Source organism: Lipotes vexillifer, unplaced genomic scaffold, assembly GCF_000442215.2.
Source record: "Lipotes vexillifer unplaced genomic scaffold, Lipotes_vexillifer_v1.1 scaffold356, whole genome shotgun sequence".
Lineage (NCBI taxonomy): Eukaryota > Metazoa > Chordata > Mammalia > Artiodactyla > Lipotidae > Lipotes > Lipotes vexillifer.
Window position 1 is genome coordinate 4,850,485 of NW_006797342.1, and position 14,573 is coordinate 4,865,057.

Sequence of the window (14,573 nt, forward strand, 5' to 3'; positions counted from 1 at the left end):
GCTCTTCGGGGCGGGGTGGGGGGGATCGGGGACAGCGGGAGGAGGGGGCGACCGCCACACAAAGGCGCTGCTGGAAACTTGAGCGCGGCCGCTCCCCGAGGGAGATGGGTGTGGGCCCGACCCTCCGAGCGGCCGCCGCCGCCCCGCTCGGCGTCTAAAGGGGACGGAAAGTTGTGGCGACGCGTTGAGCCGCGGGGCGCCGGCGAAGCGCCATTTCCAGGAAAGTTCGGGGGCCGGCGGCGGGGGCGGGACGCGGGCGCAAGGCGGCCAGGGCCCGTGTCGCCCGCGCGCGGAGAGCGGGCGCACCCAAGGCTTGCTCTCAGCATCAGCGCGTGGGACCTCCCCCGCGGCCCCCCCGCCCGCCCTCCAGGCCCGGGACGGCGCGGGGCGTCCCTCCGCTGGGTTGGCGGGCGTCCTCTGGGTCCGCAGGACCGGGGCGCGCGGACCGAGGGGAGTGGCCTCTCCCGCCCTCCCCGCTTCCCCCGCCGACTGGCTGTCCGGGTCTCCCCGCACCCCTTTCCCTGCAGCGAGCCGAGCTCCGAGAGCGCGTCGGATCCGCCTAGCCTGGCCGAGCGCAGGATGCGCGGACCCGGGCGCCCCCTCCTCCTGGGGCTGCTGCTCGTGCTGGGGGCGGCGGGGCCCGGCCGGGGGGTCGCGGAGACCCGGGAGGCCGCGGACAGGCAGACGCTGCTGCAGCTCATCGTGGAGATCGTCCAGGAGCTCAGGAAGTACCACTCGGGGGAGTCCAAGAGGCTGCAGTTCTCGGGCCGGCAGGACTACACCCTGGGCCGCAGGGAGGTCTCGGACTACGGGGCTTACCCGGAGGAGCAGAGAGTGGGTGAGTGTCCCCGCCCGCGTGGCTGTGTAGACGGAGTGGACCGCTTCCCAAGGCCTCTCGGGCGTGTGCGGTGTTGACGGCGGGTCCGCCTGTCCTGTCTCAGGAGACGCTAGAGCTAAGAGTACTTGCTTGGAAATAGAATGTCTTTGAGATGAACACACACCTATGTTTAAAATATAAATACATTTTGACTGTTAAAAAAACTGGAAATATGTTCTTTAGAGAAGGAAATAGGAATTCCATGAATGATGCCTGGCAGATAACATAACTATCCCCCATCCACTTCTAAGACATGTGAGCTGTTACCTAGGTCAGTAATTTCAGCATCGAACTGTCATCTGTTATTTTGGAAATGGAAATATTTTCAGCAAAGCAGTTTCAACTGAGACAGAAATTCCCATTCCCCGCCCCCCCCCCCCCCCACGGCAGAGCCTTCCCAGAGTGGCTGCCCCTTGGGAAATTACCAAGGAAAGCATGAAAGCTTTTAATGCTTTCATGACACAATTAGGTCAAATATGATAAGGTCAATTTTATATAGACTGACTAAAGTTAGTTGTAAATGAAGACTGACATTTAGGAGATGTCTAAACCTTGCAAGTTAAGATTCTTATGGAAATGTTCCCTCTTCAGATGAGGAGAATTGGTGGTAGTGTGACCACGTGCCATCGCACTACTAGTGCAGAACAGGTGAGTGAAAATGAATCCAGATGACTGTAAAAAAAAAAGCAAAAACAAGGCTGTAATCAGAAAGAATGTCAGTCAGGTTAGTTACCAACTGACTAACTGGGCGCCGTGCCGGTAGTCAGTCTTTCCCTGTGAATTGTACCTTTATCTCATCCAACCAGGTTAATGTCTGTTTCCATGCATTCACACCAGCCTTCATAACAAGTGGTTTTGACAGCAACTAACCCTTTTTCTAAATATATACCTAGAAGAATATATACCTATAGCCAATTTTTTGTTTGGAGCATGAGATCAGGTTTTCTTCCTAGAACTTTGAGAGGTTGTTGAATTTGATTCCCAAGCTCTTCAAGGTGAAACTGTCTACGAGTGATTTATTCACTGGAAGATAACTGTCACACACACACACACACACACACACACACACACCCCTTTCTTTTCCTATAACTTTACAGTCCCTGCCTCTATCCTAGTGGTGGAGACTGGGCATTAATACCGGAGCTTGGAGAGCAGTTAATATGATTTGAGGAACATGTGCCCTAACACCCGTCTTCACATTGTCACGTACTGCAGTCACGGGGCTGCTGTGTTCAGGGCAGAATTTCCAGTAACTTGAAACATTCACTTCGGATCACATGAAAACATGCTTCTTTCAGGCAGTTTAATAATTAACTTACTTTCCCTCAAACAGAAATTGTTCCTCGAGATCTAAGGATGAAAGACAAGTTTCTGAAACATCTTACAGGTAAGCTTTCCACGCATTCCTTCGCCGCTCCCCAGCTCCTGGCATCCCGCAGCCCTCACAATCTGTTTCTTCTTCCACGTTCCAGGTCCTCTTTATTTCAGCCCAAAGTGCAGCAAACACTTCCACAGACTTTACCACAACACCCGAGACTGCACCATCCCCACCTGTAAGTGACCGCATCCAACTCGCCTTAGAAATGCCAGTACAGTGTAGACGAGGCTTCAGGCCCCTCCACCTAGGTGAACAGGCCCCTACCTTCTGTAACCCAGGTTTGCTACTCCCTGTTGACTATACAGTCAGGGGCTGGGGTGAGTAGACCGCTTAAGATAACCGCAGGCAGCAGCAGCTAGTGCCAAACGGAACGTGGTTCACAGTCATTGGAATGAATCGGCTCTTGGAAGGGGCTGGACTCTTCCATGCAGGCTCTCGAATTCTGGTCTGATGCCTGTCCTTGTATCCACTCAACTCTGACAGTGGAACAGATGTTTCAAATGAGTTGCTAAAATGGCTACTGCAGGGTGTAAGGTAACTATGGTTGGCCCTGGGCCATCCCCACTGCCCTGGCCAGAGACTTTCTGCTTCCACCAGTAATTATAACCCCATCACCCAGGACTTTTACTGCTATTTCAAACTCCTGCTCTTCTGCTTGGCTTCCTCACTAATTCAGAAACGCAGGTGCCCTTTTCCGTCTGGCTTCTCGGCTGTAACTTCCTGGTTCATCCACAAGTGCACTTATTCCCACAAAAGTGCTTTTCTTGTGCTCTTCACAAAACACACAATGATGACAAGTAACTCATTAGCTAGAGGGACATCTGCTAGAGCCCTACACCAACTTTTTTTTTGTGTGTAGGGACCACAACTTCCCTTCCATTTAAGGCTCACAGGAGGGCAGTTGTACAAGTAAGCCAGGTCTCCTAGGAGCTGCTTTCAGGACTGTCCGAAGGGGCAGCAGACCAGACCTGCCCGTCCTGCTCAAAACAATAAGCCCCTTTCCATGAAGGGAAAGCTGCTCTGTGCAGGCAGCAGCATCCCTTTACGGAGCTCCTTGTCTCGCACGTCCCCAAACATGGCAGGCAGACAGGGAGCGCCTTCAGGAGGGAGCTGACGTGGTCCCGCTCAAGACTACCACGGGGACAGTGGCACGAGTCAACGGGTGGCACCTGTGTCCCAGATGCTCCAGGCTCACCCTCTCATCCAGGCCACGTGGACCTGGGACACCTCACCTCCCTCTTTCCTTCCTCTGAAATGGAATCACCTTCTGTTTGAGAATTACTAACCTGCTTCTAGGGGTCAGAGAACCTTCTCATTTTGTTTCAATGTGTATATATTTTTATATTAAATCTTGTTTTACAATAATAGGATCATAGATTCTAAATTTGAAAGTGACCCTTAGGGTCACTGCTTGAATCCTTTCATTCACGGACAAGGAGGCAGGCAAGGCGCTCAGGCTGCGTGTGCCCCGTCGCGGGCGCCACCCACATTGCTGCCTCCTTTGCTGAGTGGGCCGCCACCAAGCTCCTAGTCACCCATAAGGTGAGGCAGTGGGACCAGGACCGGTCAGAAATGCCCCTGGGCCTGGAAGCAGATCTGTGCCCTGGACAAGTGTCTGCTTGTGTGGGTCCCACCTCTCTCAGCCCATAAAGAGCTGCAGAGCCAACCTGACCACTTCTGTGCTGCTCAAGGCTGCATACGACAGTTCCCAGAATCCTGGCCGGTTAGACAGAAGGAACCACAGACCTTCTCACTCAAGGTGTGGTCCTGGGGTGAGCTCTCGGGAAGAGCAGGACTTGTGAGTCCACCACGCCTGCTTAGAAAAGCCTGCACCTTAAGGGACCCCAGGTGGACGTCAGGGTGGAGAACATGTGGCCCAGCGGGGTCGTGGTCGCCCTCAGGATCTCAGGGTGTGTGGCAAATGCCAGTATCCCCTTTGAGCTCCTATAGTCCGCGGCTTCCACGTGTGGCCTCTTTAGGGAACCACATCCTAAAAAACACGGCACATCTGAAGGAGCAGAAAAGCCAGGAATCCTGACGACGCTGCCTCCAGCTGCCACATAATTGTTTCCTTTGAGCCCAAACTATCATGTCGTCTAGATGTTTAGCGGGTGTGTCTCTGGAAGGCTTAGGTGCTTCTTGCCTAACAAACACGCTGTGCGTATTTATTGCTGTCAATTTACTCGTTCACTCGGGATTTCAGCTACGTGTATGAATTCTTCCATCTTTAAGTAGGATTTTGTGACTCTTGAGAAGTGAACTTCGTACTGAGGAATCCCTTTGTGGGCCTGACTGCTGCGTCCTCTGAGGCAGCACCTATGACACTAATGAAACAGGAAACCATATGAGATACCTAGGGACACCAGTCTGCGCTCAGAAATCAGCTCTTGCTTCCCTCCATTGTCCAGCCAGGTGTTTTTGCTCTGGTACTTGGCTGTTGACCCACTGTCTTTAGAATTTCTGTGCGGAAGGCTTTGTGTTATGATTAACTCAAGAGAGGGACTCGGCCTGCACGTGACCTAAAAGTTAAGTAACACCGGGCACGGGAAGACCGACTGTACTCTAGGAAGCAAAACGAAAGCTGTTTTAGTGAGCCCAGCAGCTACTGCGAGAAGAAAACAGGCAGAGAGCAGCCGCGTGGGAGACTCTGCATCCCCACTTCCCACAGCCTCCCAGTTACATCATTTAACTTCTGTCACGTGATGCTAAAGGCCCCGAGGCACCATAAATTATTAAATCAACAACTTCGAGCCACGATTGCAGATGACAGTCCATGTATTGTTTCCAAGGAATTCAGAATATTTAAAGGAATGAATGGCTTTAGCAGTTGCTATGCTTGTTTAAAATGAATGCTATTCATTTAAGTTGCTGAGGTAGCTGACGAGGGTCTGTGATTTGTTTCCCTTGTAGACTATAAGAGATGTGCCCGGCTTCTTACTCGGCTGGCTGTCAGTCCGATGTGCATGGAGGGATAAGGTAAGCTGACAGCCCAGTCGCTGTGGCCCACACACCAAAGACTGGATGCATTTGAGACATGAAAAATTCATGGGAGTTTAGAGACAGTCATTCTTTGGGTAAAGTAGCCTTACCCTGAGTAAGGTTGACAGAACACTCAAAATAGCTCTAGATACTGGTCAGCAGTAAACACACAGCACCCCAGGCAGCCACTGAGACCTGGTCGCAGGAGGACACGCTGGCCGAGCTCACATTAACCTGCACACAGCCCACTGGCTACTGACTTCAGTGCGTGACATGGTGTGTATCTGCCCACCCACTTCTAGGCTTTCATTCAAACATTCATAAATGAGTATATGACTAACCATATCCATGCAAATTTTAGCGACATATCTGGCAAATGTTTGCATTGAATTCTGTCATTATACCAATACACTTAAAAAGAACAGCTAAGAATAGGTATCCTCTTTAAATGTTTCTATCAAAGTTATTTTTTAAAAGCCTCTGATGGTAAAAATACAAATACACATTGAGTTTATGAGCTAAACTTTTACCTTGGCCTCTTGAGGGCTGACATGTAACACATAACACTAACTGTCAGCAAGAGTCAAGGGATGGGCTGAAAGGTTTTATTTTCCTGAGACAAATGCCATCGCTTTCAGCCACAAACTGTAACTTCACAACTGGACACTAGCTGTGTGTCTTGTGTGCTAGGCACAGCCAGATGCTGGGTCTACCTTGCAGTCAGATGGCTGTCCCTTCGCCTCCCGTAAGTGGACGAGGGGTGCTCACCGTGGCGAAGGCTGCGCTGAACGTCTGCACAGATGCCCGGGGTCAGCCGGGCAGTGGGTGCTGCCCTGAGCTGCGTCCTTAGTGCCCATCAGAAGCCCCACTAGCAAACGGGGGTTCAGTGAGACAAGTGGTGAGTGGCGGGTGTCATCCCACATTTCCCACAAGCTCACTGAAACTTGTATAACACTTGCTATGTGGGGGAAGTGAAAGCACAGTTTTTAATGCCAAAGCTGAGAAAGTCCTCCACCTTCACTTCTCATCTGAATGCCGTCCAGTGTCTCTTCCACTGCCCACATGGCAAACAGAAAACTTCTTATTTTTAAAGCAATGAATGGATTCTTGTAAGTCTCCCAAAGTACCTGCCCGGGGAGATGAGAATGTTGTTTTCATTAAGCATTTCTTTATAGTTAAAGCATCACTATTTCCAAAGATGAACCAGGCACATCCTTGGAAAACAACTGCCATATAATCCCAAGTGGGGAGACCAGATGCCCAGCGTCCACATCCACCGAAGAACCGCTCAGGCCACGGGCTTCTTGTCTCTGTGCCTGCGAGCTAACCCCCTGCTTCCCCACAGCGGTTCCCCAAAGACTGGTCTCCTGCAGAGACAGCTCCCCGGAGCGAAAAGTCGAGAGTAATGGTACCCAGGGGCCTACGCTTCCGTGGAAATGCTCCCGAGCGTGGACCTACCTCTGCACCATCTCAGGACGGGCACACCAGGGCTTTCCCAACACAACACGGGGACCCACATCGCACTGGTCACCGCCGTCGGTAACCGTGTTCACTTTGGTCAAGAAGTGGGTAGTTTAAAATACGGATCCTTCTGCTAAAATAATCTTATAACATTTAAAAAGATTAATTTCTTCCAACTCCAGAAGTTCTAAACCGCAGTAGCAAAGTCTTAACTGGCTGGTGACGATGCAGACAGTCAAGGGTTTCTGTGTACCCTGACGTCCCGGAGGGCAGAGCACACATCCTGCGTTAGCAGCAGGTTTTCCTTAAGTGGCGTAAGCCGCGTCCACATACCTTTCTTCCGCCTCCTAACACATGAAGATGTCAGGACAAAGCTGCAGAGTAAGACTCCTCTTCCTACTCCAGACCAGAGCCTCAACTTCTTAAAGGCTAAGTCTGAAAGAAGTGGGTCTTTAGAGGGGTCTGAGCACAGGGACCCTCCACACTGGTGGTCTCAGAGCAGAGCCCGAGCCCTTTGCTCCTTCTTGCTGAAACTCATGACCTGATCTCCTTGAGCCAAAGAGAAGCTGTAGCTTCGCAGACATCCTCCAACACAGCAAGAGAGCCTCCCAAACACACCCCTTCACCACCTGGACTTGCCGGTCCAGTAAGTTAAAAGCCTGAGCCCTGGAATATTTTCAGAGAAACGGAGTTTTGAGTAACAAGTATCCGGCTCATTCTACAAAATGCAGCCTAATCTGAGCAACCCAGGATTGCCCCACATCAGCGTGGACTGAACTACTGAGGACTTGACGGCAGACGCATCAACACTGAGCACTGTTCTTCAGACCCTGACAAGCATTCTCTCTCTTCATTTGTGATGATTTCCATCCCTTTAGCACAGCAGGCCCGTGAGCACTGAGTTACTTTCCAGAATAAAATAGACACACATTTTGGCACACAGGGAAACATGCAGACTGTAATTCCTCATATCTATGCACACATTATGTTACACGTAATTGAATGTATAGGTCTTCCAGAATCAATAAGCAACTGTGAATCATTCTCTGAAACCGAACGTGTTTGTTTCACAGCGAGCAGAGCGCCGCGGACGAGCAGCGGCCCAGGACCCGTGAGAAGTGCCTTGGAGACCAGCAGGACAGAGCCCACTGCCTTCTGAACACGCCCCATGAACAGAGATTTATTTTTGCAGACAGACTCTTCCATAATTCCTTTACCTTGAGTTTTGTATGTTGACACCATCTGTGGACACAGAGTCAGTAAATGGGTGTGCCCGACAGTAATGCTTGCCACCGGTCATTTCAGAAAACAGGAGAATGCTCCACATTTGATGTGTCATGCTGTGAAACGGCAGAGAGAGATCTCCTTTTCCTGATTAGGTGACGTCACAAATATTTCTTGAGAAGCATAAGCAGAATCAGCAGAATCTAAAACTATATTTTCATATAGCATATGGTATTATTTAATATTTTACTACTTTTACAATTAAATGCCCAGAGTATCATTTGGAATTGCATGAAAAATTAAAAAATATAAATAAATAAAAAGAGAGAGAAAAGAACTTCAGTTGTGGAGACACTGGAGTGTAAATCTGTGTACATGCTCAGGCTAATTTCATTTGTCCTTTGTATAATAAATGTAAAATAGTATCCAGAAACTGTGCAATATGTAAATACTGTAAATAAAACGCAAGTAATAAATGAAGTGTTTGTTATAATGAAGTCTTCAAAGCGACTCTTTACTTCTGAACAAATTCATCGTTGGGAATTCATGATTTACAAATCTTTTGAAAAGACTGAAACACTGGCAGGATATCACAGAATATAAAAGGCATAAATAAATAAAACGAGAAAGCTATGAATTCTTGTAAGGGACATCAGCATTTTTTAAAGAGAGTGGCACTGTATATTGGCGACATATTTCTGAACGTACGTGATTTGGTAGCGAATATTGCAAATAAGGTTGCATCCGTATTTCCCGTATGACTTTGTAATGGAAACACTAAACTCCGTATTTCCTGTGTGACCTTGTAATGGAAACGCTAAACTAGGAGGGACCTTAAGACTTCCAAAAAGCTCCAGATTTTTACAGGTAGATATATTTTGAACAAATCTGACTGGATCTAATTTTTCAGACAAGTGAATTCAGCAACGAGGTTTTCTGTTCACATGAGCACTAGTCTGGATACAGCCTAAGGACAAAGTCAACTAGGAACCCTAGGATTTGTCTGAGGGTCTGTGTTTAAGACGTGTGTAAATGTTAAAGGAAACAAACTAGAGAGATTTATTCATCAACATAAAGGAACAGAAAAGAGTAAGAAATTTCCTTACTTTGAGAGTATTAAGCAATTACTGAATGGTTAGGGCACTAGGGTATAATTTTTGAAGTGCTTTACTTTCCTGTTTCCTAGTTGCAGGTAGACTTTTTCCCTCGATTCTTTACTTTTTAGAGCTACCATTATCAAATTCTCAATCCACCCAACCTCCCACGTTTCAGGATAAGCCCTCATGGAGCCATCCCGCAGGCCGCCACACACACGCCTGGCCAGCCTTCTTGCCGCAGCCTCCCCGGTGTCCCTGAGTCTGCCGCCCCCGGTGGCCTGGTGGGAAAGCCGCCTTGCTCATCCCTCAGGCCCGAGTAAGCTCAGGACTGAAGGTCCCCCATCTGGGGCCCCTGTGATACTGACGACCAGAAGCCGTTCCTCTAAACAACTCTCTCTGCTTCTGAGCGACCGTCACTCAGACCGATCTGTGACCCAGAGTCCTCCCGGGACTTCGGGTCATCAACGATGAACTGGGGTGAAGACCGAGAGGAGAAAAGCTGTCCCTCATCTAGCCATCCACAGGGGTCTGCCTTGGGGTGCTGGCCCCAAGGAGAACCCACACTCCACTGAGGATGGGGCACAGGCAAGGCCACTGTGGCTGCAGGGCTGCCAGCTTCTCCCATGAACAGATTACTTGAGTGGAAGCAACGTGCTTACTTAGGCACTTACGCTGCTTAGGGCGCTGCCCGGCACGGGGCAGACAGGCACACATCACACATCATCCAAAAGGGACAGTGGAGGCAGTGCTTTCTGATTCTTCACCTGTCAGTAGAAAACAGGCAGACACCAGACTTGTACTTAGTTGTAGTTTTGTAATTTCCCCGGTTTATTTGAAAACAATCTTTTCTGACATATATTCATATGAATTTTAGATCGGTTATCTCCAAGTGCACAGAAGTGACCTATATTTGCCTACAAACTAAGCACTGATAAAAGAATACTTAACATATCAATACTTAAGCATTCCAACATAAAAGGACTTTTTTCCCACTTACTATTTGTTCCGACCTAAGCTGATCTGTATTTGACATTCAGGTCAATCACATGCATGTAGGACCGCAGGTGCGGTCCCCACACTGACCCTGAGGTAAAGCAGCACACGAGTGTCCTTCCCGGACATAACTACATTTCCAGAGGCAAAGTGGTTCAACCGGGACACATAAGCTGACTGCCTTATGAAATCAACGAGACAGACACAAACTAAGGAGCGAAGGTGCTGAAGATGAGTCGTACTAATCTTCCTCCTTCCTGTCCTGTAAATGCACAAGTGTGCACTGTGCATGTGTGTGAACACTTCTCGCCAACATCACTGGACACCAGGCCCCGGCAACAAGAGGCGGTGCAGGGCAGGGGCCCTGTGCACACAGACGCAAGAGGTGGTGCAGATTCTTGGACGTGTCGATGGGCTCAGATGCTGACGGGCCTCACAGTGACGTTTTACTTCATTATGTTCTGCTTTGCTGCTCTACTATTTTGTTTGTTCCACTATTTTTGTAACTGGAGCAAAGTGGGAGGTTCAACTAGTCTAAGAACACTTTTACCCCATAAACTGTCTGAATCAAAACGTTTTATTTATTCGTCCACCAAACGCGACAACCGATTTCCATCTACAATTATTTTTTAAGGTAAGACACAGTGAGTCAACTGAAAAAAGGGCTGCGGCCTTGGCTAGGGAATGGTGACACTGTGACACCTGACTGAGAATGCGGGCCTGTGGGAACGAGCCTGGGCCGCAGCAGGGCTGGACCCGGGTCAGCGAACCTTCTCCAGGAAGGCTCTGCAGCACCGCACACACTGCTGGTAGACAGTCTCGAAGTCAGCGTCATTACCCTGAAAAGACAGGGAAAAGGAAGAGTAACAAAGCCTGCGTAAGGAAAAGGCCCTTCAGGAGCCTGCCTCCGACTCCCGACATTAGGGCACACAGACAGGCTGGTGTTTACGTTATCCCTGCCCGTGAACCGCAGGGTGGAAGTGAGAACCATACTTACGTAATAAGGGTCTTCAATGATGAGTTTCTTCTGTGGATCGTAGCTCCCAAGTAGTTCAATTTTCGCTCTGCAGTTTTTAACTTGATTACTTTTCCTATTCAAATCTCTGTAAAATTGAAACATGAACTTAGTTTTCTCATCTATGGTTTCAAGTTAAACTGGGACATCTGCTAGGGTTTTATGAAGCATCCATATGAAAATCCAGCAAAAGTGACCTGATTTAAAGAGGAAATCAAACACTCGGCAGCTCTGTATGGCCCTCCGTGGGGCTGCAGTCATGGGGCTCTGTCTCTCAGGCAAGGGAGCTCGCGACAGCAGGGGATTTACACAAAATGTACAGCTTTGAGTCAGACGATAATTAGCATTCTCCTGACAAGGGGACAGAGTGGAACGCAAAAAGCCATGAGAACCAAGCCCCAGAGGGCGGGAGGTTCCACGCTAAGGTGTCCTGACGGTGGTCCTTGCACCCACTCCACTGCCTAGGGGGGTCTGCGCCCACCTCCCACCTCAGCTTTCTCACTGAGCTTTGTGTGGACTGTTCCTGCATTTGGTTACCAAATCTCTATGGGGGACAACAGAGTCTAACGGGAAACCCGCGAGGCCTCGGAGCACAGACCCTCCCCAGGAAGCCACCGAGGCTGAAACGTGAAGGGCAGGTGGGAGCAGGGGTGGCTCGGGCTGTACCACCAAGTGCCAACCACGTCTGGACATTTCATTAATAGACAGGGTGCCACACAGAGTTCTCTAACAAGACACTGTTGATGATACTGATGAGCTATTCAGTAAGTGAGAAAAATGTGGACAAAACAAAACTAACAAGTGAAAAACAAAAATAGAAAATCTATGTATTTTAACGCAGCTCGTGATTAATGAAAACCTAGGTAAACCTGTTGCATCCGTACCTGTCCACCCTACAACAGTGACTAAAGGAAAGAGTTTCTGTTAATCAAACACATGCAACATTTACGGGTTAGCCGTGAAGCAAGGCAGTGTGGTCCTATGCTCACACCGAGGGCTCACCTCTGCCCTTTCGGTGAGGGCAGACACCAAGGGCCCTGCAGGCGGACTGCTGAGGCATCTCACTCAGCAAGACCTATTGTGTGACAGGCAGCACGGTGCCCGTCTTGCAACTGGCGCATGGTCTGCTCATACATTCCCTTTGGTCACTTAGCCCGAGTCTGCCTCTATATTTGTAAAATACATCGTATTCATTTATCTTTGCATGGTCACATTGTATCATATTGTTTGTTAGGTCTAATTTTAATACATGAAGCCCATAATACATGTAAGCCCACCTCAGACTTCAGGAGGAGAGGCCCAGGAAAACGCTCTCATCATTGGTTACCAGTGCCTGGCTGAAGAAATGCCACACCAAGTTCCTTGTTGCCCAGATCCATGTCCCCTGAGGTCAAATGCACATGTGAGGCGATAGGACACGGTGGTGAGTGTGACTCATGCCTCACAGAGCCTAGGCTAAAATTCCAACACACCCACCACCGAATCTGTGAACTTGGGCAAGTAAGTAACCTCTCTGTGCCTCGAATTCCTCTTTGATAAGATGGAGCAACAGTGCAAACCTTCAGAGGAAGCGCTTTGGCGTGCACAGCACAAGATACGCACCATGCTTAGCCATTTTTATCTAATATAATCTGACAGTTTTTGTTTTTTAAATTGATTAAGGCAATCAACAATTTAAATGAACTAAAACGTCTTCCTTTCTGTTAGTCATTTTTGGGGGGTTGCTGTGAGGCAGCTGTAAGGCGGAATAAGATGAGACACACAATAAAACACCATGCTGGCCGTGAGTCATTATAGCAATAACAAACTCATTCTCCTGCAAAACAAAGCATCACCTTATATATCAGCCTTTTCCTTATCAAAGGGTGTGTCTAAGTGTAAACAGATCTATGAGACCTCAATTCTAAATGATTCCCTGGATTTCTTACTATTCTAAATAAGTACTTCCAGATGTTGTGACCATCATTATATATCACAAGTTTAAGGTACTAGAAAAGTCATTTTGGACAACAAACTGCTTAGCCTATTACTGAACCGAGTTGAAGAGAAAATACCCTTTAAAAATACGATTACCTCAGGTTGCTTTCATCCATACATAGTATATAATCAAAAGTGGCAAAGTCTTCTTTGGTAACCTAAAAGTGAATGAGAAGTGAAAATATAATGTTTATGTTTAGACCAATCAAGCCTAGAGGATCCAAAACAGAACCTTAAAAAAAAAAAAAAAAAAAAGGCTATACTTGAATCTGCTACTCACTAATTAAGTTATAGATCAATTAAGGTACTTTAAACGGTTAACCTGATTTCCTAAAATTGCATTGCAAATAAATTTTATTTTATACAGTTCCCTAGAATAATCATAAATAGTATAACGTGGATGCAGAGTTTATACTTCATCTTCGACTTCTTAGAAACAAAGTATAATTCAGTTGACTTATTAAAATGTTCCGTGTCTGAGCCCTACTTTTCATTGTACAAGTACCCATCCTCAGCCCCAGTGACATGTGGCAACTGCAGCACTGGCGGCCGTCCTCGTGGGGCTTCCCTCCTATGCAGGGTGGGCAGCTCTCAGGAGTGACAATGCCTCACAGAAAAATAAAGCAGAGAAGAGGGCAGAGAGGAAGATAATAACACTTGAAGCAGAGGGTGGTCAGGCTCACGAGAAAGAAACACATGAGTAACTGAATCTCTGGATCTTCTCTATTCTGACTAAATGTCCATAACTTGGACATGACACAGAAGAAAGTGCCACTCAGTATTTTTACTAATTCTAATCCAAACTTTGCACTGTTTCCTGACATAATTCATAAACATAAGCTCACTAAAATATAAACAAAAAACTCGCTTATGATTTTTTACTAGTATAAGTAATGAGAGAATAAGAAAGGAACGACTATATTCAATTTTAGTAACCTATAAGGGAAAAGAATTGGAAAAAGAATATATATATATATATATATATATATATATAAAACTGAATCACTGTGCTGTACACCTGAAACTAACACAGCATTGTAAATTCACTATAATCCAATTTAAAAAATGGTAGGCAGGTGGGAAGGAAGGAAGGAAGGAAGGAAGGGAAACATGCCGTAATCAAGGATGGAACTAATTTCTAAGAATGCTTTCAATACTCATCTTCATCACTAAAAAAATCCTCTAAAATATAGTTGCACAATGAAACTACAAAGATTTTGAATACCTGGTTAAACAGAGTAGTGACACTCTACTATAATCAGTGCTGCAAAAGAACCATAAATATACTCACTATTCTGTTAAAAATAATAAATTTTGGCTCTTGGTATGCACTTACATTAATTTTTAGTGTAGCACATTAATAAAGTACTGGGACCAAATTTTGCTAACATTCCCAAGGTACTAGCTTATTTTAAAATCTATTAGAACAAATATTACAAGTTATTTCCCCAAATTAGTTGCCTGAGAAATGTCCTGAGATTAAATATTAAACATTGTTTTTAATTTTGGAATGACTGCGATTGCAGATCCTAAGAAAGACTTAGTATCTGACAGCTACATGTAGCTACACGA

At 47.2% G+C, this 14,573-nt stretch overlaps 2 protein-coding genes across 3 annotated transcripts in view; one reads left to right on the top strand and one right to left on the bottom strand.

Moving 5' to 3' along the window:
- The first annotated feature begins 579 nt into the window (after positions 1-579).
- Positions 580-5,230, top strand: ALKAL2 (ALK and LTK ligand 2). Its single transcript, XM_007469254.1, has 4 exons — positions 580-838; positions 2,211-2,264; positions 2,350-2,430; positions 5,166-5,230. The coding sequence occupies exons 1-4, from the start codon at positions 580-582 to the stop codon at positions 5,228-5,230; spliced, it is 459 nt and encodes a 152-aa protein (XP_007469316.1).
- Positions 5,231-10,438: 5,208 nt separating this feature from the next.
- ACP1 (acid phosphatase 1) overlaps positions 10,439-14,573 on the bottom strand; it is a 14,065-nt gene continuing 9,930 nt past the window's right edge. The window contains exons 4-6 of one of the 2 annotated variants that reach the window (XM_007469255.1): positions 13,098-13,159; positions 11,007-11,112; positions 10,439-10,848 (exon numbers count right to left, since the gene is read on the bottom strand). In XM_007469255.1, the coding sequence (XP_007469317.1) occupies positions 10,771-10,848; positions 11,007-11,112; positions 13,098-13,159 (246 nt within the window). In that variant the 3' untranslated portion in view covers positions 10,439-10,770. The remainder of the gene's footprint in view (positions 10,849-11,006; positions 11,113-13,097; positions 13,160-14,573) is intronic. The other variant, XM_007469256.1, reaches the window with a different exon arrangement.